The sequence below is a fragment of the Gopherus evgoodei genome, chromosome 2 (assembly GCF_007399415.2).
Source record: "Gopherus evgoodei ecotype Sinaloan lineage chromosome 2, rGopEvg1_v1.p, whole genome shotgun sequence".
NCBI lineage: Eukaryota > Metazoa > Chordata > Testudines > Testudinidae > Gopherus > Gopherus evgoodei.
In genome coordinates, this window is record NC_044323.1 from 137,809,874 (window position 1) to 137,837,846 (window position 27,973).

Consider the following 27,973-nt stretch of genomic DNA (forward strand, 5'->3'; position numbering starts at 1 on the left):
ATGAGTAATGGAGATGTCCTTCCTGGAATATTGTAGCAGTTGGAGGCTGCCTCCCCCTCATTTTATCTCATTAAAAAGTCAGTGTTTCTTATTCCTGCATTCTTTATTACTTCATCACACAAATGGGGGGATAACTGCCACGGTAGCCCAGGAGGGGTGAGGGAGGAGGGAAGCAACGGGTGGGGTTGTTCCAGAAGCACCCCCTAGAATGGCATGCAGTTCATCATTTCTGCGGGATATCTGGGGCTTTGACCCAGAGCGGCTGTGCTCTCTGGTTCTCTAGTAGACTTGCCCCATATTCTAGGCAGGACTGATTCTATTTTTAGACAAAACATAAAGAAGGGAATGACCTGAGAAGTCATTCCCATTTTTGTCCATGCGCCCCCGGCCGACCTCAGCGAGGCCAGCCAGGAGCACCCATGACAGCAGCAGACGGTACAATATGACTGGTAACCATCATCGACAATTTCCAATTGCAGATGGTGATATAGGGCTGGTAACCGTCTCTACTACCTTGCAAAGGCAAATGAATGCTGCTGTGTAGCGCTGCAGTACCGCGTCTGTCAGCAGCATCCAGTACACATACGGTGACAGTGAAAAAAGGCTAAACAGGCTCCATGATTGCCATGCTATGGCGTCTGCCAGGGCAATCCAGAGAAAAAGGGCGCAAAATTATTGTCTGCCGTTGCTTTTCACGGAGGAAGGATTGAGTGACGACATTTACCCAGAATCACCCGCGACACTGTTTTTGCTCCATCATGCATTGTGATCTCAACCCAGAATTCCAATGGGCGAGGGAGACTGCAGGAACTATGGGATATCTATGAGATAGCTACCCATAGTGCAACGCTCTGGAAATCGACGCAAGCCTTGGTACATGGTCGCCCACCACCGAAATAATGTGCTTAGTGTGGCCACGTGCACTCAACTTTATACAATCTGTTTTACAAAACCGGTTTCTGTAAAATCAGACTAATCCCATAGTGTAGACATTACTCTAACAAATGCACTGCAATCACTAGGAATAAGATACTCTGCCACCTGGTGAGGATATCAGAATCTGGCCCAATATGAGAGAGAAGTAGTATTATATTTAGAACTGTACACAAGAGAAGTTCATTAAGTGCCAATCTCCTCAGCCACTTGTCGTTGCTCACTTCTCCTCAGTAAAGGTCCAATCCTATGTTGCAGGTACTGCTCTCAACTCCACTGACATCCGAGCACGTGGCACCTCCCAGTATCATCCCAAGATGCAAATGCACCAACATACCTGCTTTCACGTAACAAGTTTAGGAGATCATCTCTGAAAGTATCTCTGTTTTCTCTAAGATTCCCCTGACGTCATAGTGGACCTAGTAAAAAGCAGAACAGGCTCAGATAAAATAGCACAGTTGTTAAGTACCTCTCACAAAGGCAGTACCATAAAGTGCACTGAGGGAACAGAATGCTTCAGTTAATTTGTGAGTGGCTGTGATTCTGAAACACTGTTGGAAGCATTTTACCAAATGAAGAAAAGAAATTACCTCCCAGCATAGTGTTTCACTCCAAAGTTGTGAACAGCGACTCTTGGTTTCACATAAAAGGAATTGTTCTAATTTAAGGAAAAATAAAAACATTTTAGTGGAGAAAACAATTGGAATCTAGATAAACAGCCAAGTTGTCTTCAATCTGAATTTGTCCAAACCACTGTCTTCCAGTGAACACCCTAAAATTTTAGTGCTCCAAAAGCAAACACCATTTCTATATTGGTAATAGGATTTGTTAGTCTGGAGCTGCTTCAAACACAGTAACGGGAGATTTATAGTACATTAAAGGCATTAGACTAACTCTAAGCCATCTGGCAAAGGTGATCAGTTAAAGACATGGTGGACAAGAAGGGCTTGCCTGAACTGGCTGTTGTCAGGTTAGGTAATTGTGAAAACAGAAATATGACTGTATTAAAGGGGGTGTTGTAGGTTCACCTTTCCAAGACCTGAAGAAGAACTCTGTGGAGCTTGAAAGCTTGTCTCTCTCGCCAGCAGAAGTTGGTCCAATAAAAGATATTATCTCACCCACCTTGTCTCTATATTAAAGGGGCTCTTGTACAATAAAGGAAATGATCATCTGAATATGGACATCAGGCCAGATTCCAGTTTGTCATATCAATGTAAATCTGGAGTAACTCTGGAGAAGTGAATAGAGTTACTCCAGATTTACATTGGTGTAGCTGAGATTAGAATCTGGCCTATTTCACTACCTATGCATATGGAAGTATCTATCTCCACATTGCGTATTTTCAGATAACAAGCTCCCTCTTTCTCCCACTGAAGCAAATGACTTGGCCACTGACTTCACTGGGAATAGAATTGGGCCTAATATGTACTGTAAGATTATGCATCCATGCATATGAATCACAGACCTCTGGAGAAACAAAGGATCTTACAAATGGCACACTAAATAAATTAGAGAAACACATACAGCGTGTTGGGAGTGTAACTTCTCCAACAAGGTGCAATCAGTCGCTTGAGGAAAATGACTCTCTTCATTGATTAGTGCTAGCAGGCCAAGTTTCTAGATCAGTAAAAATAAAGAGAATGAAGATGAATTAGTCCATCGAGTGTTTACACTGACCTTTCCACTAGTGAAAATCGTCTTGAAGATGCTGTCAAGAGAGGCATAAGCGAACCAATATATCATAAAAACTCTCACAGGAACTGTAACGTTGTTAGAGGAAAAGGATTCTCTGGGAACGTATAAGCAAGTAAAAGCAAACAATGGAGGAAAAAGCAGTTATTGAAAATGTGAGCACTTTTTAGCCCAAATTCATTGTTCAAGTGAAGGGGATTTATCCTGTTTTTCTTTAAAATTTGCTTTGGGTGAGCCAGTAGTCCAGCTCGAGCTATATTCTGAATAGCTAGAAACTGCAATGTGGTTATTTGCCCAAGTATTCTCAACCTGAGGTTTGAAGAACACTTCCAAATGGTGCACGGAGCTGCTTCTGTCACAGCGTTGAAGCATGTGTCATTCTTCAAGTCAGTTTACTGGTAACTTCATAACAATATACGTCTCTGTTAGAGTTTCCAGAATCTTTTTTAACCAACTACATTCAAATTTTACTAACCACCACCACATCTAATCTTTTATAAGTGCTTTACAGTATTGATTAATTCTCATAACAGCCCTGGGAAGCGGGCAGGTATTATAGTTCTACCGAAAGGGACACAGAGGTTAAGTAACTTGTCCTATGCCCCAAACGGAGTCACTGTTGAACAGGGACCGGAACTTCTGAGTTACTGGTTCCAAGGAGAGAACTTAAATCCATTTCATCTCTCCTCCATCCCAACAAAACAAAATGCACTCACACATATCAACACTGTGCAGCTGTTTCACAGGTTTTGTGTTTCTTTGGTGCACATTCAACCATAATCAATTTTATGGATGGAAGAAAACTAGGGGAGGGGCAAATAATAAAACACAGGAGGACAGAAATAAATTGCAGAAGTGACCTGGAGCCACTATGGCAGTGGGGGGAAAACGGGCAATAAGAGAAGACTAGATACATTGAAATGCGAAGTATACCATTCAGGAAAAGGAATTTAAGAGTAGAGACAGAATATACAATCCCCATCTCAACAAAACCCCACCCAATAAAGCAATTTAAAAATTGTGGAACTAATTTGATCTTTGTCAACCATCCTACAGTTCATTCTGCTTGTATGTTTCATCTCTTCCCCCAGCCATTTGTATGTCTTGTCTATTTAGGTTGTAAAGAGTTCAGGCAGGGACTCTCTTTATCTACATTTCTGCAGTGCCTAGTGCAACCGAATCCTGATCATGGTTGAAGTCCCAAAGCATCACAGTAATGTGAATCTCTCTCCAACCTATCTCTTTAATGATCTCATCAGGACTGGGAGGGGTATATGTCCATTAAAGTATACTGATCCTATGAAGTGATCCACAATATACTAAAGCTTGAAAACCACTGTATTAAAGATCAACATTTAAACAAATAAAATATACGCTGTCTTTTGACTACATGCTGCTTTAAAATTCCTGCTCACATAAGTGATGAGAACACAGTAATCTGTCCAAGCATACCACAATATCAAATAACGTATTACCTTTTCAATCAGGTCCAGGCACTCTCCATTGTCTGTCCAGTCAATATCTTTCCAGACTAGTCCTTCTCTAATGTAAGAAAAGAGAGGACATTTTATTCATAATTACAAACGTGTTAGGAGGAGAGGCGGTTTGCTATGCCTATCATGCAAGTTAGGGTAAAATCAATTAAAAAAAATAATGATATGCAGCTATAGGCCAGGATTTTTTAAATGTGCTTATGGAAGTTAGGCACTCAAATCCCATTGAATGTTAAGGCTTTGGTTATTTCTCTCCCCTAGGCACCTTCCAAACTCCAGCTGCAATTCTTACCTGCTATATTCCAGTTGCTCCAAGGAAAAAATGTGCTTGTTGAAATATTCCTGAAGCTTTTCATTTGCATAGTTAATATTGAACTGCTCAAAATGATTAACCTGAAAAACCACAGACATTCAAAGGTAAAAACTTCCAACTCCATTTGTTTTGTAAATGATAAACTGATTTGTTTCAAGTCCTAAAGCATTTGATAATCCAGTTCTAGAGAAGTTAAATGGAATTGTGGAACAATGGCATACATAAAAATTAAGAATAAATTCCCAGCAATTTTTTGGAACATACCTCAAAGTTTCAAATCCAAATATATCAAGAATTCCGATGGACTTGAAATCTTCTTTGCCTCTGATTCTGCTGTTGATTTTTTTAATAACCCATGCAAAACACTGGGAGTAAAGTGCCATAGCCACAGAATCTCTGCTATCTACTGCCTGCATTGGAGAGGTAATACACAGCATAGTAATTTAATTATCACATTTTGCCAGTGTCCTTTGCCCAGTGCAATGAAAAAGTAGTTTTATATTTCTATCAGAGTCTGTATACATTACATTGGTTACAATTAAAGCACTAATGATTGAAAAGCTCCATTGTGAGTTATTGTAACTCAGTATTTATACTGCATTTAAAAAAGAAGTTAAGGTTTCAAAGTCAAACACTCAAAAATTAGGAAATACCACAATAAGGGTGTCTGTGCTACCTAAATTCAGCTCCTTGTACATAAACATATATAATCTGAATGTACAGTATGCTTTTCCCTAATCTCATTCTCAGAAGCGGCTGAACCATAGTTGCTGAAACTTCCAAAACTGAGCCTGAGGTAGGCATCTATCTGGCTTGGGAAATTTAGCCCAAATGGTTCTAGTCTTACAAAGTTAAGGCAACTTAAAAACAGGATCCTACAGTGAGAAGTGGTGAGCAACCTTTAAATAAATAAAGATATACCTATCTCATAGAACTGAAAGGTCATCAAGTCCCAGCCTCCTGCTTTCACTAGCAGGACCAAGTACTGATTTTGCCCCAGATCTCTAAGTGGCTCCCTCAAGGATTGAACTTACAAGTCGGGGTTTAGCAGGCCAATGCTCAAGCCACTGAGCTATCCCTCCTCCCTTTAACCAAAGGAAGCCCTTCCTGCTCCACCTACAGAGGTCTATAAAATCATGACTGGTCTGGAGAAAGTGAATAGTGCTATTTACCATTTCCCACAATTCAAAAACCAGCAGTTATGCAATGCAATTAATAGGCAGCAAGCTGAATACAAACAAGAAGACGTAATTTTTGACACAGTGCATAATGAATTGTGGAACTCATTGCCGTGGGATGTTGTGAAGGTCAAAAGTATAACTGTACTCAAGAAAAGAACTAGGTAAGTTCATGGAGGATAAGTCCATCAATGCTATTAGCCAAGATGGTCAGGGATGCAACCCCGTGCACAAGGTGAGTCTAAATCTCTGACTGCCAAAAAACGAAGAGGAAGACTGAGTGGATCACTCCAGCTGCTCTGCTCTGTACATGGCCCTGAACTTTGGTACTGGCTGCTCTGGATAGACCATGATCTAGATCAGCATGGCGCTCTCATGTTCTTATAATTACTAGATGGACATCCATAGAGATTTCTAAAAATCTAAGGGCCAGATTCTTATCCTACACTGAATAGCTCTGTACCACAAGAGAAGCCTCAGTGCAATCAACGGAGCTACCTGCAGAGTAAGCTGCTACCCAATGTGAGTCAGGATATCAGGAGAACATGCCCCTAAATAAATAATTAGGTAGTCTTACCTTCAAGGCTCTCAATAACATTTCTTATGATTACCTCTCAGGTTCTGCCTCCTTTTATGCTCCTCTAATCCTGTTTGTTCAGCCCAAACTGCTAATCTGAATGCCCTATCCCTTTGTACCCCTTTTCCACCCTGCCTCCGCCATGCTTTCTTTCCTGCGCTCTCTAGGACAGGAAGACCCTTCATGACCATGGGAGCTACAATTCCACTCTCTTCTTCCTCTCAGCCTAGTCCCACAACTCCTTCTTCAAGGACGTTTATAAATTATATTTCTGTATTTTATGGATTAAGATTTTTTTTTTAAATGTAACAAAGAAGCAGCATGCATTAGCTTCCAAATGACTGACAACCAATTGTTTTGTGTCTTGACCACCGCTTCTTTCCATCCCATGAGGTTATCTACTCTTGTTCTCATCTAATTTAGGCCTTAATCTGCACTGGGATCTGCTAGCCTGGATTCCTGCACTTGTGCAGAGACTCATTAAAGTCAACTGAACTCTACAAAAGGCAGAGGGCTAGTGGATCCCATGCGGGATTGGCCCCTAAACAGGCAGGGATTTGGTCTTTATCTATGTTATAAAATGCTATGCACATCTCTGGCATTATGTGACTCAATCATAACAACTTGTTTTAAAACCATATTAGAAAATCCTGTGATGTATTGGTTACTTGAACCTCCCCAACAAGTTATCTGACTAAAATTCTTAGGGCTTGTCTACATAGGGACTCTGAGGAAAATTAATCCAAATGAACCAAAGGTGTGAATTAAAAGTGGATTATTTAAAGTCAATTAAACCCCTTTATGGACACAGAATGAAGATTACTTCAATTCTAAATTTGTTAATTTGGAATTTTCCTGAGTACCCCCGTGAAGACAAGCCCTTATACATGCTTCAAGCTGTTGGTTCATTGTAGTCATTGACCTCAATGGAACTCTGCGCTGGATTTACATCAGATGAAAGTCTGGCCCAATTGTTTTGTTAAAATATATCTGAAGTGGTATGTCTTTACCTGTTGTACACTGAGAGGTGTTAAGATTTCTTCTCCCCTGAGTATCATTGATCTCTGTGTCAATGCTTCAGTCAGTTGTGTTGAGTCCAACCCAAGTAACTCTGCAGATCTGCCCAGAGCTAGCAACAGAAGGAGCCAAAAATAAATACACACGTGTATGCAGAAGGCACAATTCTCTCAACATTTTTTTAACCTACTGTAATTAGAAGCAAAACCCAAGCAGCTTCTGACAGAGACTAGAAAAAAATATTGAGCTGGATTCTCTGGTCTGCTAAAGGGACTTTGCTCTCCTTACGCAAAGTGCTGGTAGAGGTAATGTAGCTGCCTTCTACACCAGACATCCCTCATCTACAGCTTAAGCGGACACGATTGAGCTCCATTCCTGCTCTAACTTCTGCTGGAGCCAGGCAGCCATTAGTCAGGGAACCAAACCTGGCTCCCATCAGCCACCACTCTCATCCACTCCATTGGAGAGCAGAACTGGCACCACCGTCTACTTCCCATTTTCTTTACTTTATGCACTTAATAGCATTCTGTGTTGTTTCACTCAGTTTTCACTCTCTTCCCTGTACAGGTCAGGTCAGTCAGTTTCCCTTCTTAGTCATGTGGATGTTTCACCCAGTAATGGAGGAAAAAAGCACATTTTAAGAAATAGGAAAATGACATGGTAAACCCAAAAAAATTAGCAAGGAAGTTCAGGGACAGTTGAAATTCTGGAAAACATTTAACTCATATTTGAAACTAACTAAATTTCAGAGTGAGAATGTCCCTTTAATTCTTCCTCTGAGAACCTATAATCATAAAGAAATTGCCAGTCACAGAGGTCTAATATCCCCTGAAATATATGCATAAATCCAGCTGCTAATGCATCCCAGTACAGCATCTCTACATAGGTTAAATCCCTGTACTCATTTCACTGTCCAGTCGAACCCAGTTATTAATGTCTGGATGCTCAACTTCAGAGAGACAAGGTTGAAATATTGTCTTAAAAATGCATTTACAATAAATTGATACAGTGGTTGTCTAAGTCACTTATTCCTTTTCAGTGCTCCTGAAATAATAGGATACAGTGTTATAAACGTGCACAAAAGAAAGAACCTGATTGAAAACACCCCCAACTCATTACAGATCACAGTTGGAAGCCTTTAATTTGTTCTTAACATAATAAAAATCCAAACCTAATCTTATTGCTAATACTAATGTTTGGTTTTATGGATACAGAAACCTAATACCCACTTCCTCATTCATTAGAAGGTACTTCTGCTTTCTCCCCAGATCATGTAGATGTTTCTGGTGAATAGAAGAAGAGTTTGTCCAAACTGTGCATCTGAATTTGCACTTTGCCATTATTTGGTATAAAAGTAAGGGATAATGTCATTGTTCCCAAACCCAATCCCTGAACTTTCTGTCCCATGGTTACACAGCTTCAGGTGTAACTTGCTGACAAGGCAACCAAGTCAGGAACAGTGCACTAAAGTCTTGAATCCAGAATGCACTTAAGTCTCATCAACCTAAGAATGAAGCATTCCAAATTCAGGACAGCATTGGCTTCAGGGGACTTAAGCACATGAGGAAGTTAAGCATACGCTTGAGTTCTTTCCTGAACTGGAGGCAGAGTTCAGTGCCAAGGAGTAACTCATTTCATCTTCATAAAACAACAACAATAGTATTTTAACCATCATTCACAGATCTTAAAAAGGAACCAGAGACTTTTGTCCTGCATGGTTTCCAACAGGAGCGGCGCCAGGGTTTTTGGCACCCTAGGCGCAGGGCCGGCTCGCCGGTCCCGCAGCTCCAGTGGACCTCCCGCAGGCGTTCCTGCGGAGGGTCCGCTGGCCCTGCGGCTCCGGTGGACCTGCCGCAGGCATGCCTGCGGATGCCCCACCAGAGCCCCGGGACCAATGGACCGTCCACAGGCACACCTGTGGGAGGTCCACCGGAGCAGTCTGCCACCCTCCCAAATCCTGGCACCCTAGGCGACCGCCTAGGTCGCCTAAATGGAAGCGCCAGCCCTGGTTTCCAACACTGCTATTAAGCATTCATGGACATTTCCTCATCCCATAACAATCTCACCTGTTTTGAAGGACACCTGTGCCCCACCAGCAGTGATAAACTCAATGTTCCCTAGATGCAGAATTCCAGCTAGCAGCCTAAGAACTTCTCGCACCTCCTCCTTGCTGAACTGCATCACTTCCATTGCAGTCTAGAAGAAAATATTTTTTTCAGTTTGTGTCTGATTTTATTGGAGAACCAGAAACAAACAGATTATGGAGGATAAATTACAAAACACAACAACTGACTTTTGAAGCCTTTAGCATTTGAAACGACATAGGGACAGTGGAATGGGAATAGCAAATGCATCTCTTGTCTTAGCCCTCGATCTACACAAGCATTTTAACACATGATGTGTGCAACTTTAAGCACATAAAGTAACACACTGACATCTTTAAAATCTCATCCCCCTGAGTGTCATTGACCCTCTAAAGAGCTGTTCCACTGCAACAGAATGTTATTAAAGTTATGCTTGTGCTTGGGTACTTTACAAGATCAGGACCATAGTAAAAAACCTCTCTAATTTGTACTAGCAACTGGGAGGAACCTACCCTGTGTGTTACCAGATTTTGCAGATTAGTCCTGGAAGCGACCAAATGTGTATCATGCAATGTACGTTGTCAGTGCACTGTAATTTAGTTTTACTTGTAACACTAATATTCTGCTTCATATTTTGAGAAATTAATAAAGTCTAAGTGAAAAACTCATTATTGTACGCTACTAACTGGGGTGAGACACAATTTTTTTGTGAAAACTACTAGATTTACGGATGAACAAAGTAAGAACGCCCACGGTTCCACTGTATATCAGGAACAAAACGAACAAACAAAAAATCAATGTAAAACATGTATTATTTGATTAATGCAAGAAAAACAGACAACTATTTTCTTTGGGAATGGCTTGTTTTTTCCAAATGTCTCTCTATAGTGCTGCAATCTCAACCAGATTGTGCAAATTCACTGTAATTCATGGTTTGCACTGATGAAATACTCTTAATTCAGGGACGCGGAATATACAGAGCATGACATATTTGAGTAGGGCTATTTCAGTGTGTTGTATTTCTGTGCAAATGTTATTACAAAAAGACGGTCTTTGGTCATAGTGTGTATCAATAATGACAATAGTGTCATTTTGCAAAACGCAAGCAGCACTGAGAGGTGTTTTTGCAACTGCTCTCGGAATTACTTCCTCCCCACAAAGGAGCTCTACCCAATGTCAGCCAGCTTAGGGTTTGAGGAAGAAGTTCTCTTCTCTCCTCTCTCTCATACCTATCATCCCTCCAAGGTATTGGTAGGGGATCATCCTGTTCCCCCTGCCACACCTCCAGTCACGTACTTGCAATAACATTTTTAGTAAATAAGGAGGAAAGGGATATCTGCAGAAGCTCTGGGAATCCATTCCACTGTGTCTGCACAGAAAGAGCTGTTATAACTACTACTAAAATCCCACAGAACATACAACATCTTTTAGTACCGTAGACCTGAGAAAATGTACACTCTTCCAATACACAATAAATATATACGATCGCCAATACTTTGTAGGTAGATTCATAATTTTATGGTCACAATGATCATCTAGTCCAGTGGTTCTCAAATCTTTCTGGGCTCAAGACCCATTCATAAACCTTGATGGCCTGTCACAACCCAGTAAATAGCTTTAGTGCAAAAAACACCTGTCTTACTAAGTATTCCTTACCCATGATATAGAATATACATATTAACGTAATTGGTACTAAATAATGACACTGTGCATACCATAACAGCAGCTATTGCAGTTCTGGTTCTGCAGGGCTGGCTGGGCTCCAGACGTGGTGACATTCAGGTAGCAGCACCACTCAGTTTTGGCTCAGTTTCCCTAATGAGGGGCTGCAGGGCCAAGTTTTCGTGAGTGGTTTTGTGACTTGTCAAATGAGGTCACAGTGCCACTCACTCAAATTTGGTCTGGCTGCCCACACCGCCCATCATGATGGAGGGGCGGCTCAGCCAAAGCCCAGTGGCACTGTGACCCCAGAAGTCACAACATCAGACGTGAGGAACTGAACTCGGCCAGCTCCGTGGAACTGGAGCCTTTTGGTTCATAAGCCACAGACTGAGAAAACCTGATCTAATCTGAAATCAGCATAACACAGACCATGGAACTTCACCCAGTAATTCCACTTATTCCTGATGATTTTTAACAAATTTCTTGTGCTTGTCTCTAATCCGATCAGCCATAGTTATAGCTACAGAGGGAGGTACAAGCTGAAGAGATTTTATTAATAGGATCCAGTTCATGGCACAATAATAACAGATGTCACAAGAATACTTAGAAATGCATGTGTGTGTGCTCACACTGCATATCCCCACTCCACTGGAGAAGAACTTTTGGAACACAAAGAAAAGAAAAACATCTAGAGGGGAAATCATCTATAGCCTCTTGGAAAAGATCATTAGTATGCATATGACAGAAAGAGAAGAATGAAATATGGCTTAGGAATTTTGAAGTCACTGAAGCCACATTCTCAGGCCTTAGGAAGATCTGTAAGGAAACAAGGGATGGGGGTGCATGAAACGGGGAAGGAACAGGAACCCATGATGCAAAATGTCCTTGTCCCTCATTATAAGGAAAGCTGTGTGGAAAAGCCCCCCTCTGTTCCCAAATTTCTGCTTCTAAAATACTCCAGAATGCAAGATTTACATGTCAAGTTAATTCATGCTCTACCTGCCTCAAGCCGATTAGCGCAAATTAAATGTCATGCTACTCAACCTGAACTATATGACTGCAATGTGTATAACACCCACTTCCAAAAAAATATTTCTGTCACGAAATTAGGTAATTTTACAGTTGTAAAAACAAATATACATAAACATCTTTAAATAAACTGTACAGGGCCATTTTTATTGGTTTTCAAATCTCATAGAATACATGCCACACTGAAATGGTGGTGGTACTAGGAAAAGAAATTGGTAATTCTGGTAATAGTAAGAGTCAGCTAATTACTGTAGCTAATCGCTGATGCTAATGTGGGTGTGAAAGTTAAGGCTACCTAGAGCAATCCTCAATTAGTGTGAATGCCTCCATTTCACCCATGTTTCCATTCTATTTAATAATCGTATTGATCATTACTCTACATACCAGATTATCTTTATCGCACCCTTCTACTCCAAAGGCACATGGCTAGAAGAGATTGAAAGATGCAGAAGTCCACAACACTACCCATGGATTTGCTATTTCCATATTTCAGTAAATGCTGCAGAAAGTGTATGAACCCTTGAAATGAGAGAAGCAGCAGAAATATGTACACTGGTCATGTAAAATAAGGTGGCTTGTTTTCTTTTAGTAAGAAGGTTAATGTTCCCATAAAAGAAAGGCTGCTTCCTGCTTGCTCGGTATTTTTATTTGACAAATTTTGTATAAACTGTCCCAGGAGCATAAAGAGCAGACAGATAAGGAAGTGATGCTTCTCTTTTATACACACAGCCAGCTCTCAGGAGTGTACACCCAATAGTTATGAAGAAAAAAGCCATCTAGTTATTCCAGATACTAAAATATTACACACAGGCGCAAACACTTTGGAATGGGATGGGAGTGCTACACTGTATTCTAAAGGCTGCTTGGGGCAAGTTAGGTAAACAACAGAACACTTGTTTGGTTTTGTCAAAAAAAGTGGGAATGAATCAGAAAATGTACAGGTTCTCAATCAACCGTGAAACAAGATGCTTCATGCTTCTATCGCTCTCTGTGTACATCCCTTGTTATATATCCTGTGGTGTCCTATTTCGGACATGCATTATTAACGTATTTACTCTATAGCATCCCATCCTCACCATCATGCATTGAGTAATTTGCACCTAGGTATGAATGCATATGTCCTTTCTTATAAACTACTGTAACGTAATTCTACATAAGTCGTGGATTGGAAGGTAAGGTGGGTGAATGTCTGATTGCCTTCCACTGCTGTCTTCTTTGTTCTGCAATTTAATTGCTTTCCTTTCCAAGGAGTGGTGGGAGAGTGACTTCATATCCTGCATTCAAAGAAAGAAACACTCCCTGTGATAGCAAAGTGTATGACAAAACATTAGTCACTTCTGAGCAACAGCAGACTCTGATCCTCCATGAGGCACCTTATTGCCCATGTTGGAGTGCTGTTCAAGTGAGTGGGATTGCACCTAGCCATGACCATGGACTGATCCTTCTGCAGGATTAGGACCCCAGTTAGCTGCAGATCATGATAGCTTTCATTGAAACCACTAGCAAGCAAAGAGAAGTGAAACTTATCACCCTTGAACGATAATTAACTGGTCGAACAACTCACAATGACTTCCTTGAAGGAGTCTTTGTCATTGATTGTCTTATCCGCTACACATCCGGACTGATTCAGGTAGTGGTAGTGCTCTGGTACAGATAAGTAAAATGCATCTGCAAAGAGAAAAAACAAGTCACGCACCTTAGCAGTTAAAAAAATAATTAATGTTTCATTTACTTGAGATATACATGAGCAGGGACACAAAATCAAGTGGTTTATAGCAGTGGTTCTCAACCAGGGGTATACACACAGGTCTTCCAGGGAGTACAGCAACTCATCTAGATATTTGCCTAGTTTTACAGCAAGCTACATAAAAAGCACCAGCAAACTAAACTTTCATACAATGACTTGTTTATACTGTTCTATATACTATACACAGAAATGTAAGGACAATGTTTATATTCCAATTGATTTATTTTATAATTATATGGGGAAAATGAGAAAGTAAGCAATTTCTCACTAACAGTGTGCTGTGACACTTGTATTTTTATGTCTGTTTTTTTAAACAAGTAGGTTTTAAGTGAGGTGTAACTTCGGGGTACGCAAGACAAATCAGACTCCTGAAAGGGGTACAGTAGTTTGGAAACGTTAGGAGCCTCTGGTTTATAGCAATGGAAAATGTATCACATTCATTGGATAATTTTCATTTTAACTAGTTGTGAAACACCATGAACTGTATAGTTGGCCAAAAAGGTGGTGCTAACACAGCTTAGACATTTTTACACAAATGCTATTTCTCTTGCTGGGGGTTAACCTTCATGACAAAGGATGTGAGAGTATGATTCCTTCTCCTCTCTTCCCTTTGGAATTTCCTATGCTCAAGCCAAGATAGTCAGGGACCAAGCCCACATCGCAGTGTCCAGCCTGAGTGACTATCCCAAGGGTCCAAAGTGAGTCTACAGCACTGGGAATAAGCCCCAGGAGCCTGGTAGCATTCCTATGCTGGAGGCACTGCTTGTAGCAAGATGAGCTCACAAAACATGCTCGTTGAATTCAGATTAAATAAATAATCTATTTCTCTGTTTGGTTATTGGTTTACCACAGCACTGTCCACCGCAAAATGGTGTTTCATGACTGAAATAGTACTGGCAAAGAGCCATTGCAAACAGTTGTGTGAGCTGAGCTTTGTCACTCACCTTTCTCTTCCTCTTCTATCCCTGCCAGCAGTGCATAGAATATGTGATAATTTCTCATCCCCAGGGTTTCTGCCTTACTACAACGTTCTGTCAAAGCAAATAGAATTCTGTTTAGGGGATTATTTTTAAAGGGAACCTATTTAGCAGCAATTTTGAGAAAGTCTGTGATAAACAAAAATAATGGATGACAGCAAAACGTTGACTTACTTTTTCTAATAAATCTTTAGTGTGGAAGAAAGTGATCCTCAAGGAATAAAATGGTGAAGTTAAAGAACTATATGTTTACAACTCCCTAGTGCTTGACTTCAGAGACTAAAAAGAACATTGTGGTCTGTGTCATGTATCTGTTTGCACAGCAAAAGGAGAGTTTCCATAACTAACACATTCAGCCACTTCAAATCCCAAAAGTTTTTTCAACAGAGCATACTGAAGTATTGTCATATTCTGGACCAAATCAGGATTTGAAGTGACACCTACCTTTCTGCTTATCTTTCTGCTTGCTGGTTAGTTTGGTGCCTGCTTTAAGGGTGAAATTCACCCACCTTGCATGAACTGTGAACAAACATTTTGTGCAAAAGATCTAGGCAGGATTTGGCGGTTGAGAGTGAGGGGGACAGAATCACCCCCCTCCAAGACATGCAAGTGGGATGCAGCTGTTCCACAGCCAGTAATCCTGCTACAATGCAGGAACAGCATCACAACCCAACACCCCTATACAGGGCCTATGCCTACTTCATCTACGTAACTGCAAATCCTGAGGATACACCCCTAATCCTCCCCAACCTGCAGTGTCCTATGTGGAACTGTTGCATAGCCCAGAGCTGCAGAGAGGAAGCAGTGCGGCCAACCTGAGGATACCGCCTCACACAATGGAACCTCTCACTTCTGCTCTGTACAGGCCTTTTCCTGCCCATTATGCCCTTGGATGAATTTCATCTGGCTGGTGAAGAGCTGGTAATCAGAGTTTTTCCCCATGAAGCTAAGACATTATTAGCTCACTCTGAAGAAACATGCTCATTAGCCATAATACCAAAAATAAGAGAGGTTGGTGATGTTATATCTAGATAAAGGCATGGACAGATGGACACACACACTGAATCTGGACTTACTGATTTCTCTTGAAGTTCACCCAGGACAATTTTTTTAACCTGGAATCTTTGGGTGTAGGCAGAGGGACAGGCAAAGGCCAATATTTCCCCCCACTACTCTCCACAGAACAGGTACAGGGAGCACATCACCCTGAACTACAAAGGGACTTAGCAGAAGAGAGGATACAATCTACAATTACTTCCTCCCTGGATGTTTCCCTTCTGACAGATGTTCAGCTGAACAAACTTCCCAAAGCGACTCGAGTTGTTGTTGTAAACAGTCTTCGCATTGCCAAAAGCTTCATAATTGGGCTGTGAAAATAGGGAGGACGACAAAAGTATTAACTTGTGACTGGAATGCACTGATAGGAGCACTGCCTCCAGTGCTCAAGGAAAGGCATAATCCCCATAAAGCCCAGCTCTAACATTATCCTCAGACATGGCCTACATCTTACTCTTACCATAGCTCTACTCCAGGGGGGTCTCAAACTTCATTGCACCACCATCCCTTCTGACAACAAAATTACTGCACGACCCCAGAAGGGGGGACTGAGTCCACATGAGCCCCACCATTCAGCGGCCAAAGCCAAAGCTCCAGGGCTTCAGCCCCAGGCAGGGGGCTGTAACCTGAGTCTGACCACCCAGGGCTGACGCCCTTAGGCCCCGGGCCCCAGCAAGTTAAGCCAGCCCTGCTGATCCCATTAAAATGGGCTCGTGGCTCACTTTGGGGTCCTGACCCCCAGTTTGAGAACTGCTGCCCTAGACAACTCAGTTATACCACAGGCTGTATGCCTGCAGGTAGTAAAGTAGCTATAATATTATATAACAAAAAGACATTAACCACTGTACAGCTTTGCGTATATAACCTAAATAGGATTTATTATAACAGGTCTATATTATAAGTGTTGTTTAGTGTTTGCATTATAGTAAAGACAGAGGCCCCCGGTCAAGCCAAGACCCAATTGTGCAGCGTGCCATATGTGTGTATGGGAGACCATTCTTGTCCTAAAGAACTTATACAATCTTACTTTAGTGGATGAAAACAGAGATGAGGGAGGGACAGGGAAGATGTGTGACAGTGATAGCAGCAGATCTGTTCATAGTCTAGCTGTGTGCACAACTTCTTGTAAAACGTTGAGTGAATTTAGTGCTTGTGGAAGGTACCTGATTAACAACAGATAGATCTATCAAATCAGCTCGCCTGATTTTCCCTTACCTCAGCAAGCTACCTGCAGTTGCCCTGCTGATCCTTACTACTCCCTTCTGTTTCCCTTTAGCTCCCCCTCAAACCTCTCTCCTATCCACCAAATAATAAAATCTCCCCACCCCATCTGCCTCTCCCTCCCTCGCACCTCCTGCTGCCTTCCTCACTCCCATCCCCCCAGCTCAGCCCCAAACAAAAATGAAAAAAAAAAAACAACTAAGAAACAATCCCAATATGTACAAAACCACTTCACGCATTGCACAGAACCATTCCACTGGTGATCCTGTTACTGTGACCCAGGCCCTCCCCCCTCACGCTTATTGTTTTCTAAATGCACCCATGTGTCATGTGTAAAATAGATTGCAAGTTCTTCAAAGCAGGGACAGTCTAGTTTGTTCTATAAAATGCCTCACATTTGGGTGATTTACAAATACATAACACAAATAATCAGTAATGCTATAGCATCTGAAAGGCAGGCTTCGTCCATGCTGCCTTATCAATATACTTCAAACCTGACCTAGAGCTCCACTGACTTTTATTCTGATTTTCAAAAATTAGAGCTGTAATTTAAAATGTACGGGGGAAAACAGTGGAAAATCCATAGTGCATATGAAATTATAAAAGAGAAAAAAATCACTGGGAAAAACCTGCAATGTAAATCAGCAGCTCCACATATACCAAGAATTGGTGTCTGCTACACAGATTTTAATGCCAAAGAACCACAAACACTGGAGATCGAAAAGACCTCACAGGTCATCTGGCCACTCCCTGAATGCCAGTGCAGGATTATTTTCCAGTGTTTTGTGCAGCAGTCTAGTTTTAAATATCTTCAGCTTCAGTGGTTGTTCTACCTCTGTCACTCTGTATTGCGTGCAACACTACGGACCACGTATGAGGATATGAACATAATACCTGCTCTCAAGAATAGCTTGCTCCACACAGGAGGTCTTTTCCTTACAGGACAGTTCCAGCGAATGTTGGCTCATGGCAGATAAGAACTTGAGAATCAGCTTAGTACTTTCTGTCTTACCAGCACCACTTTCACCACTGAAAGACAAAAAAACATACCACAGTGTTTCTACTTTGACTATGCTCATGGAGGGAAAAAAATCCTTGGTCTGGCCTACATCAAGGCACTCACAAGCCAAAGTGAAGGGAGTGATTAGCGAGGGCTGTCAGACCATGACAATTGAAATGAGTGAGATTTAAAACGCTATGAGAATTTAAATGTCTCATTGGAACACAGTGCTAAACACATAATAGCTCCACGCTTCTACAGCACTTTTCAGCCGGATCTCAATTTATTAACATATGACAAGCATCCCTTCAACTCCTGTGAGGCACCCCAGGGCTACAGAGATGACATAAAACACCACCGCTGAAATGCAGCCACCACGGAATGGAAAACAGCACAAGGAGGCATGGCCACATAGCTACAGATACACTAAAAACTGCTGTAAAAGCTAATTCAAAATCAGGAGTCTTCTACCACATGGGGGAGACTTGGTAAGGCTGCAGCATGGTTATTTGTAGAAGGATAACCATAGGGGAGGGAGCCTTGGTATGAAACGGAGCATTAATAAGTGTGAGATCATCTATGCACATTTATGGCACTGCATACGTAAATATTATTACTACTGTTCATAATAAAGATGATGATGATGATGATGATGATGATGATGATGATGATGATGATACAGGTTGCTTTTAAACAAATGTTTTTCATGTAAGGGCAGACTCTGAACTTAGTCATACTAGCATAAATCCACAGCAACTCTATGTACATTTACCTAGTCCTCACTCATTTTTATTTTACATATACAAATATCATATGTATAAATTATATTTTATTTTAAACAGAATCCAAAAACACACCTATTGCCTCATATAGCAACTAATCTGATTTGGTCAAATTATATGCAAAATTTGTGCCAAAACAAAGGAAAAAGTTAAATGTACCGAGATTTTGATGTGACACATTTAAAGACCCACTGATATCTGAAAAAAGAGACCATTTAAAAACAATCAATGCACAAACAGAATATGAAATACTGAATTTCCATTACTAGACCATTTGCCTAAAAACAGTGAGCCAAACTTTGCTTTCCGGTCCAAATCCATTTCCTTCAATAATGTTGCATGTGGGCAAGTTCAGAGCATAATTTAACCAATAATTTAACTGAGCTTATTTCCTAAAAACTCAATTATCTGACTTGCTTATTTCTCACCTGAAGTCATTGGACAAAACTGTGACTTTAAATACATGCACTTAATTCCTATTCACTTTCATGGAAATTAGGCACACTTAGGTCCTGATCCCACCTCCACATTGCAGCCAATGGGAGTTCTGTCATTGACTTTAATGGATGAGAACTGGGCATATATACAATGCACAATTTGGTTACTAAGCAAAAGTGGTAACTGTGGTGCCCTTATGTTATCACAGAGGTTTCTAGTGAGGAGCAAAGAACAGATACAGCCCCAAGAAGCAAACATCAGATTTCCATGCAAGTACACCTCAACAATTAAAAATAAAATATAAATCAGGGAAGAGAAATCTAGAATATATATATAAAATGTATCGATAGAGCTATGTCTAAATGTTTTGCACAGCTTTCCAGAAGGTGTCAGCAACTCTTAAAAATGATTCACAACTTCATATAAGATACAGTATATTTATTCTGATATGTGCTGGAGTCTCTTCAACTCCAGCATCGTAACAGGCTCTTGGCTGACCTTCATTCATACATCACACATTTACATTCTATCAAAAATTCTGCACTACATTTAATTTATGTTGACCTTTTATAACTCTCATGAGATCCTTCCATTCCATTAGTACCTTGCGCACATGAGAATTAGCAACAGCATTTCCGGGATTCATTTTTAAATAGTTTTATACTTCAGTGCCTTTGCATTTGCCAAATGAAAAACAACAAAACATCCCACTTTACTGATGTATATTTTCCTGCCTGCCCTCTGGGCCAAGATCTTTGGCTGGCATATATAAGCATAGACTCACTGCAATTATCTGGATATCTGAGCTATGCCAGTGTAGGACAGCTAAGGATCTGGATCACTCTCCAATTATTAGAGTTGCCATTTCTGTCCTGTGCCATGAGCCAAATTCTGCTCTGACTCACCCTGGTGTGAATCTGAAGTAATTCTATTGAAGCCAATGGAGTCACTCTGGATTTATACTGGTGGTAACTGGGAGCATCATTTGGCTATACTTTTGTGCTAGTAATGGTTTTAAATTTGGTTTTTAAGGTTTTTTTTCTTCTTATTTCTAATATAGTTGGTACCATGCTTAGTTATGTTTTGCTGCTGCTTTCTTTGCAGCTCTTTGACCCAATGCAAGTTGTATTATTAATAAAAACATGAAAAAACACCACATACTCCAAACTTTCCATTCATCATTTGCATGACTACTACAACTCAAACACTTACATTGTGTTGTGGTAGTTCAGTCCTACAAAATCCTCAGGGAAGTAGACTCTTTTAGTGTGCACTCAACCTTTCAACTAACCTCTCACCACAAACATTCTTAAATGCAAAGCTTGTTCCAATCCATTACATTCAGTACTCTGGATACACAAAGTATGACAGCAGTCTGTGAGGTCCTCATTTTGGAAATCTTTAATCTTTCTCCATCACTTGTTCCACATGTCATGCTTTCTGAAGGGCAAAACAGTCTGAACTTTGGACTACTGGAGGGGAAAGAGGATCAGTAAAAGATTTCTCACTCCGAGGGCTTTCATATGCAAAATGACTGAACCAACACACTCTAAATCACTCCTCAGTTCAATATTTTGGATTTATAACTTACATGACAGATTAAAAGATAAAGCCCCCACAGCAAACATGGCTCTTCAAATGCACTGTTTAATCTTGGTATGTCAGTCTCATAAATAAAGTCTTCCCATCAAAAAGTTCAGGTCTTGTCCAAAGAATAGCTTGTTTTATGTTGATCTTCAATCTGAGCGAAAACGTTTCAGGCAGTCAGCTGATAATAAAGTGAACAGTCTGATGTTGGATTGTGATTTCAGGTTTGCTGTTTCCATTTCTTTAGTTGTTTTAGGGTTCGTATTTTTTTAAGCTTTTAATTTAAAAAAATTGAAGAACTACTAACATACGAGGAGAAGAATACACATAGATAAGGCCAGCTAAAAACCAAGCTAAGGTGTTACCCTACATCTGCACTAGGAAAAAGGTCCAGTTCAGGTCTGACTTAGCTAATGTGTTACCTATGCCTGACCTAAACTTGACCACTTTCCTAGTTAAGACAACTGCCCTGCAAGCTGAAAAGGGGAAGATTCCTCTCCCACCCCTGCAGAGATACCCAGAGCCCAGTCCAGCTACTCAGGCTGGGTGCCGAGCCTGGGGTTCATCTCTCCAAATATAACAGCAGTAGGTTATTGTGCAGTCTGTCTGTTGTGTTATAATAGCTAATTGTTTCGAATGAAATGATCCTGTGATGTAATGTGTAGACTGATACAAAGTTTAAAGCAATATGAACATGTCTCGGTGTAGTCATCTCTGTACCAAAGGCTTTAAGTACATAAACTTAATAAAAACAGTAATATTCAGCCTGACAGAGCTCAAGGGCCACTTGACATAGTGCCAGTTGTAATAGAGTAATGGAGTCACATGAGAATCACAGCATGCTATGCACATGCTGGATAGCAGTATTTGCAACATGGCATTAGATCAGTATCTTAGCATGCTGCATCATTGTGACTCAGTATTATAGTGTAATAATACAGCATTGTCTCACAAATTGCATAATTACTGTGTTTTTTCTGCAACTTCATTTAAAAAATACTTCCTCAACCTTCTTCTAGCTTTTATGTGGTAAAGATGGCTTTATATTAATAAACACTGGGTTTTATTTTGCAGTCTGAGTCAGTCCTGGTAATATTACACTCCCATTTTCCTACCTTATGTCTCCAATTAGAGAAAAAATCATAGCATTTAAAAATAATCCCACGTATTTGTTTTTAAATTATATTCTGAACATTTGAATTCACAGGAGTCTCTTCAAAAAAATTGCAAAACTGATTAACTCCACTAGGAGGTGCTTCATGTCTAGACAATTCCAAATGATGCTAAACCTTCTTTAGTTTATAATGCAGTTCTAACCTCCTATAATTTTAGATACAATGTAACAATGAACCAGGAGCAATATAGTGGGATTTGAAAGTTGACAACTCACAACTTCATTTTATCTTAACTTGGGTACAATATTTGTTTTATATCATAGTTTTCAAGACGGAATTTGCTAAGACTTCCTTTGGTGCCTTCTTTTGCAGGCAACATAACTAATACTCTGAATTCAGACATGTGGCAGCTAAGTTCTGCTTCTCATTACCATTTTCAAACATCAGAGCTAACCTGCCCAATAAAACTGACAAAACCAATCATTCCAACATCTTTCAATTCTAAGCAAATAAACCAGGCATGGCCAAGGTTTTTAAAAGTGACTAGTCATTTTGAACACATCAATTTTTGCATAACCCGAATGAGAAGCCTTAATGGAGCCTGATTTTCAGGGGGTGTCAAAGGATAACTGGCCACTTTGAGGCCTGGTCTACACTACGCGTTTAAACCGATTTTAGCAGCGTTAAACCGATTTAATGCTGTACCCGTCCACACTACGAGGCCCTTTATATCGATATAAAGGGGTCTTTATATCGGTTTCTGTACTCCTCCCCAACGAGAAGAGTAGCGCTAAAATTGGTATTACCATATCGGATTAGGATTAGTGTGGCCGCAAATCGACGGTATTGGCCTCCGGGCGGTATCCCCCAGTGCACCACTATGACCGCTCTGGACAGCAATCTCAGCTCGGATGCAGTGGCCAGGTAAACAGGAAAAGCCCCACGAAATTTTGATTTTCATTTCCTGTTTGCCCAGCGTGGAGCTCTGATCAGCATGGGTGGCAATGCAGTCCCAAATCCAAAAAGAGCTCCAGCTTGGATCGTACGGGAGATACTGAATCTGATCGCTGTATGGGGAAACAAATCTGTTCTATCAGAGCTCCATTACAGAAGACGAAATGACAAAGCGTTTGAAAAAAAAATCTCCAGGCTACACAGTGCTGCGTGACAAGCGTAATGGGAAGCCAGAGACTCAAAAGGACGCTCATGCATGGAGGGAGGGGGTACTGAGGACTCCAGCTATCCCACAGTCCACAGCAGTCTCTGAAAAGTATTTGCATTCTTGGCTGAGCTCCCAATGCCTGTAGGGTCAAACACATTGTCCGGCATAGTTCAGGGAATAGCTCGTCAATTTACTCCCTCCCCCCCACGTGAAAGAAAAGGGAAAGAAATCGTTTCTTGACTTTTTTCAGTGTCACCCTATGTCTACTGAATGCTGCTGGTAGACGCAATGCTGCAGCAGTGAAGAGCAGTATCCGCTCCTCTCCCCTCTCTGGTGGCAGACGGTACAGTATGACTGATATCCGTCGTCACTATCAGCCCGTGAGTACACCAGGCTTGCCTCAGGAGAGGTTGGCTGGAGGCGCCTGGGTAAAAATAGGAATGATTCCTGGTCATTCCCAGTAGATGGGACAGAACGGCTGGTAACCGTCCTCATCATAGCAACTGGGGGCTGAGCTCCATCAGCCCCCTCCCTTTCCTGTGTAAAGAAAAGATTCTGTACTGCCTGGACTATCATAGCAGCGGGATGCTGGGCTCCTCTCCTCCGCACCGCTTAATGTCCTGCCTGGAGCGTCATAGCACCGGGAGGCTGCCTCCCCCTCATTTTATGTCACTAAAAACTCAGTGTTTCTTATTCCTGCATTCTTTATAACTTCATGACACAAATGGGGGGGACACTGCCACGGTAGCCCAGGAAGGTTGGGGGAGGAGGGAAGCAACGGGTGGGGTTGTTGCAGGGGCACCCCCCGTGAATGGCATGCAGCTCATCCTTTCTGCGGGATCTGACACAGAGCAGCTGTACTCTCTGATACACTCTTCTCTAGTACACTTGCCCCAAATTCTAGGCAGGACTGACTATTTTTAGAAACCATAAAGGAGGGATTGACTTGGGGAGTCATTCCCAGTTTTGCTTTTGTGCCCCCGGCCGACCTGAGCCAGGGGCACCCATGATAGCAGCAGACAGCACAAAAGGACAGATAACCATCATCTCATTGCCAAATTACCCCGGCAGCAGACGGTACAGAACGACTAGTAACCATCTCTGCTATCATGCAAAAGCAAATGAATGCTGCTGTGTAGCGCTGGAGTATCGCCTCTGTCCGCAGCATCCAGTACACATACGGTGACTGTAAAAAAAAAAAAGCTAAACAGGCTCCATGGTTGCCGGGCTATGGCGTCTGCCAGGACAATCCAGGGAAAAAGGGTGCGAAATGATTGTCTGCCGTTGCTTTCCTGGAGGAAGGAATGACTGACGACATTTACCGAGAACCACCCGCGACAATGATTTTTGCCCCATCAGCCACCGGGCTCTCAACCCAGAATTCTAAGGGGAGGGGGAGACTGCGGGAACTATGGGATAGCTACGGAATAGCTACCCACAGTGCAAGGCTCTGGAAATCAACGCTAGCCTCGGACCATGGACGCACACCGCCGAATTAATGTGCTTAGTGTGGCTGCGTGCACTCGACTTTATACAATCTGTTTTATAAAACCGGTTTATGTAAAATCGGAATTATCCCGTAGTGTAGACGTACCCTGATGGGAATGGGTCCAGCCACACCTGCGCCGTAAATAATTAGTGGCTCCCCAGCCTGAAGATTCGGGACTAAGGAGGGGCACGTGATAGCTTAAGAAACATCTAGGCCTTATAAAAGGGCCTAGAGACCAGTCTGTGTGCTGGAACCACAGGGAGTGGGCAGGCTTCTATGGCACGTCCTGAGCCAGTGTCTGCAGCAGGTGGATTGCTCAGGAAGAACCAGTTCGGGGGCCCAGTGCTCTCTAGTGGAACAGGCAAGGATGCCAGGAAGAGAGCTCAGCAGGGTGTGAGAACACAGTCCACCCAGGGGCTGAAGGCTCTATCCCAGAGCCATAAAGACTCTCACAGTAGCCCAGAAAGGGGCTGGGAATAGACCCGAGAGGATGGGCTGAAGGAAAGCCCTCAACAGGCAGAAAAACATTTTTGTTTGTTGGGATTTTTAATTTGAGTTTCTTGTTCTGTGACTTGGCTAGAGGGTTAAGTCACAACTCCAGCACAGACCCATGTCTGTGAAGCCAAGGAGAATAACCTCAGAAAAGGAAACTGGGACAGGGAGTGTTCAGCCACACCATACTCAGTCAGCAGGGAGCTTCTATGGGGCAGCCATGTCCCCACAAATAATGGGATTTTAGCGCTTTCTGAAAACCAGGCCCCTTCAAGGTCTCAAGTCTGACACCCAAAACTGAGATGGTCAAAAACACTAGCCACGTTTAAAAGTCTTGGCCCATGTTATTAGTCTGCTCAGACTGACTCTCAGCCAAAAAAATAAAAATAAAAAATAAAATAAAAAAATCACAGAAATTGGCATTGATTTTCTTTGATTCTTTTTAATTATTGCTATGAGCATAATTTCCTTTTAAATTTTGTAAAAGTGAAACCATCCCTTATAAAGTTGTGTTCCAGTATTTGTCCAAAACGTAGCATTTTACAAATGCTAACCAACTGCTTTGGGCCTGGCCTGCAGAAAATTGTTGAAAGGATAGAAGCTGTGAATGTGAAATTTTCCCAAATGATGTTTTGCCAGCACTGTGGCTCAACAGACCCGGCAGGCTCCTGGAACTTAGCAGGCCTGTGTTCTATTCCGGCTGTGCCATCAGCCTGCCAGGTGATCTTGGACAAGTCGCTTCACTTTTCTGTGCTTCCGTTTCCCCATCTGTAAAATGGCAGTACTATGACTTACTGCTTTTGTAAACTGCTTTAAGATCTACGGATAGAAAATGCTATATAAAAACTAGGTATTGCTATTATTATTGATGTGACCTCTAAGAACCTCTCCATGCCAACTGGCAAAGGACTCACGGTTTTGTATCAGGCCTGAGTCACTCACTGCATCTAGCACACTGCTTCACAGTATTCACCCAAAAAGGGTTGTGCAAAGTGTCCAATGGAAGCTTACGTCACACTAATCTTTCTGGTCATTGTGTGATGTAGGTATGGGTAATATTTAAGAATTTGTATGTATGTATTGAACATATATTTCGAATGTGTCCCTGGCAGGTAGACAAGCAGGTTTTGCCAGACAATGGGATGTGGAATCACCTCTCTCACTAGGTCTCCAATGTAAATTAAGCATTGTAAAACCAATACAAAACAATCCCTATTTGCATGTAAAGTCAACAGGAAAACAGGCTGATGGTGGGGATGTGAACTCAACAGGGGAGCACATACCGAAGTCTAACTTTGGGGCATAAGAAGGCAACATGATCCCTCTTTCATCCTGCACCTGAGGGGATAACCAGGCAATGCGGTTACATCTATGAAAACAGGATCTCAGCCAACCCAGACTGAAGCGCTGCAGAAAAGGCTTAGGTGAGAAAAGTCAGCTTTCAACAAGGATTGTAGCTTGTTATATTACTTTTTAGTCTCAAAAAAGCATGTTATACTTTTATTTCTAACCTGTTGTTCTTGTTATCCTTGCTCACTATCTCTTAAATCTTAACCTTTGATTTGTTTTCACGATAAGTAGATTACAGCGCTGTGTTGTTAGATTGATTCAACTGAGTATCAGCTCCAAACAAGTTGGTGTGTTTATACTATTCCTTGGAAGCAGCAAACCTGGTAACTACCATGAGTGTCTGTGACAGGGGAATGCTCTTCAAAGGTGCTTGGGGTTCCTCTGTTGTTAACTTACAAAGCAGAGTAGGACAGGTAGAGTCCAGAGGAGAGTGCCTGAGTGGTTGAAAGGCTGGTGCTGTTCAGGCACTGACACTCAGCTACCACAGGAAAGACTCCCTCACGCTGGAGGTGGGGGGAGACAAGGTTACACTCGGTCCTGGGCACCCAAAGGAAGTGTCACAGTTGGGCATGATTCTTATCGCCCCCTCAGCTATTATACAGGAAGTCTTCCCCAGCGTCTTAGATAGAGGGTCCCAGTAGCACACCTCTTCCAAACAATTTGCACAGTTATCAGGTCAGATGTTAACCAAAACATTAGCTGCACCCACGGCAGAGCACATATACGACCAAATGAGAGAACAGTGAACAAGAAAAATGAAACAAATAAACACATATAAATCAACAGAGACAAGATTTGAGACACATAGGTTTAAAAGTCAGCTGAAAAAGTAAATTAACCAGGTTTGTCACAAACACTGGTGATGCTAGTGAGGATGCTTTCAAAATGCTAAAACCGTTGACTTACAATGTTTCTACTGTATCTGGCATCAAACCAGTTACTGCCAATATGAACACAATGCCAATATGACGCAGGTCATCCTTCATCAACTCTTTTGTGAAGCCAAGTAATTACTATGACTAATGTAAAAGGATTTCCCACTGTCTTGGTCTGTAAGCTAGACGTATTTGACAGAATGTAGGATTTTGTCCCATGCCCATGTCTTTCTGGCAAAAGCCGTTCCCTGTCCCTCACTATGCTAATACTCTATAGAAACTGCTTATATATACTGACTCTTTTCACTAGCGCTGTGGTTCCTAGTTATGACAAAACCCAGCATTCCTCTCAGGGGCATATGAAGAGCTGGAAGAAAGGTGCCTCTTGTCTCAACACAAAAGAGCATGGAATGGGATTAATAAATGGTGGACGTCATACCAGTAGCCACTACGCTGGTTCCACAGGTGGCTTCACATTCCGTGTTTCAGAGCAAACAGGCTGTATTCAAGCAATTTTCTGATAGTATGCCATGAAACCATCTGACTCCAGTTTCATATTCTGTGACAGAGACCTTTTTGTATATTATTGCTTTAAGAGGTGCCACCTGGACTCAACATTACACAGTCCAAAGAGAAATGGGATTCTCTCAGCCCATATTTGAAACATGCCGCCAGCCAAACTGGCACTGTTACTAGGCAGCATT

General features: G+C 41.7%; 2 protein-coding genes across 2 annotated transcripts in view; both read right to left on the reverse strand.

Moving 5' to 3' along the window:
- The window catches only part of MYO10 (myosin X), a 104,624-nt gene extending 89,880 nt beyond the window's left edge, over positions 1–14,744 (reverse strand). Inside the window, 12 exon segments of the mRNA XM_030551744.1 lie at positions 1,271–1,322; positions 1,325–1,352; position 1,484; positions 1,524–1,591; positions 2,458–2,550; positions 4,101–4,167; positions 4,411–4,511; positions 4,692–4,841; positions 7,197–7,315; positions 9,270–9,399; positions 13,543–13,646; positions 14,670–14,744. Coding sequence (XP_030407604.1) covers positions 1,271–1,322; positions 1,325–1,352; position 1,484; positions 1,524–1,591; positions 2,458–2,550; positions 4,101–4,167; positions 4,411–4,511; positions 4,692–4,841; positions 7,197–7,315; positions 9,270–9,399; positions 13,543–13,646; positions 14,670–14,727 — 971 coding nt within the window. The 5' untranslated portion in view covers positions 14,728–14,744.
- Positions 14,745–14,876: 132 nt separating this feature from the next.
- Positions 14,877–27,973, reverse strand: part of LOC115646181 (unconventional myosin-X-like) — a 157,202-nt gene continuing 144,105 nt past the window's right edge. Inside the window, exons 5-7 of the mRNA XM_030551743.1 lie at positions 17,874–18,008; positions 15,945–16,069; positions 14,877–14,890 (exon numbers count right to left, since the gene is read on the reverse strand). Coding sequence (XP_030407603.1) covers positions 15,991–16,069; positions 17,874–18,008 — 214 coding nt within the window. The 3' untranslated portion in view covers positions 14,877–14,890; positions 15,945–15,990. The remainder of the gene's footprint in view (positions 14,891–15,944; positions 16,070–17,873; positions 18,009–27,973) is intronic.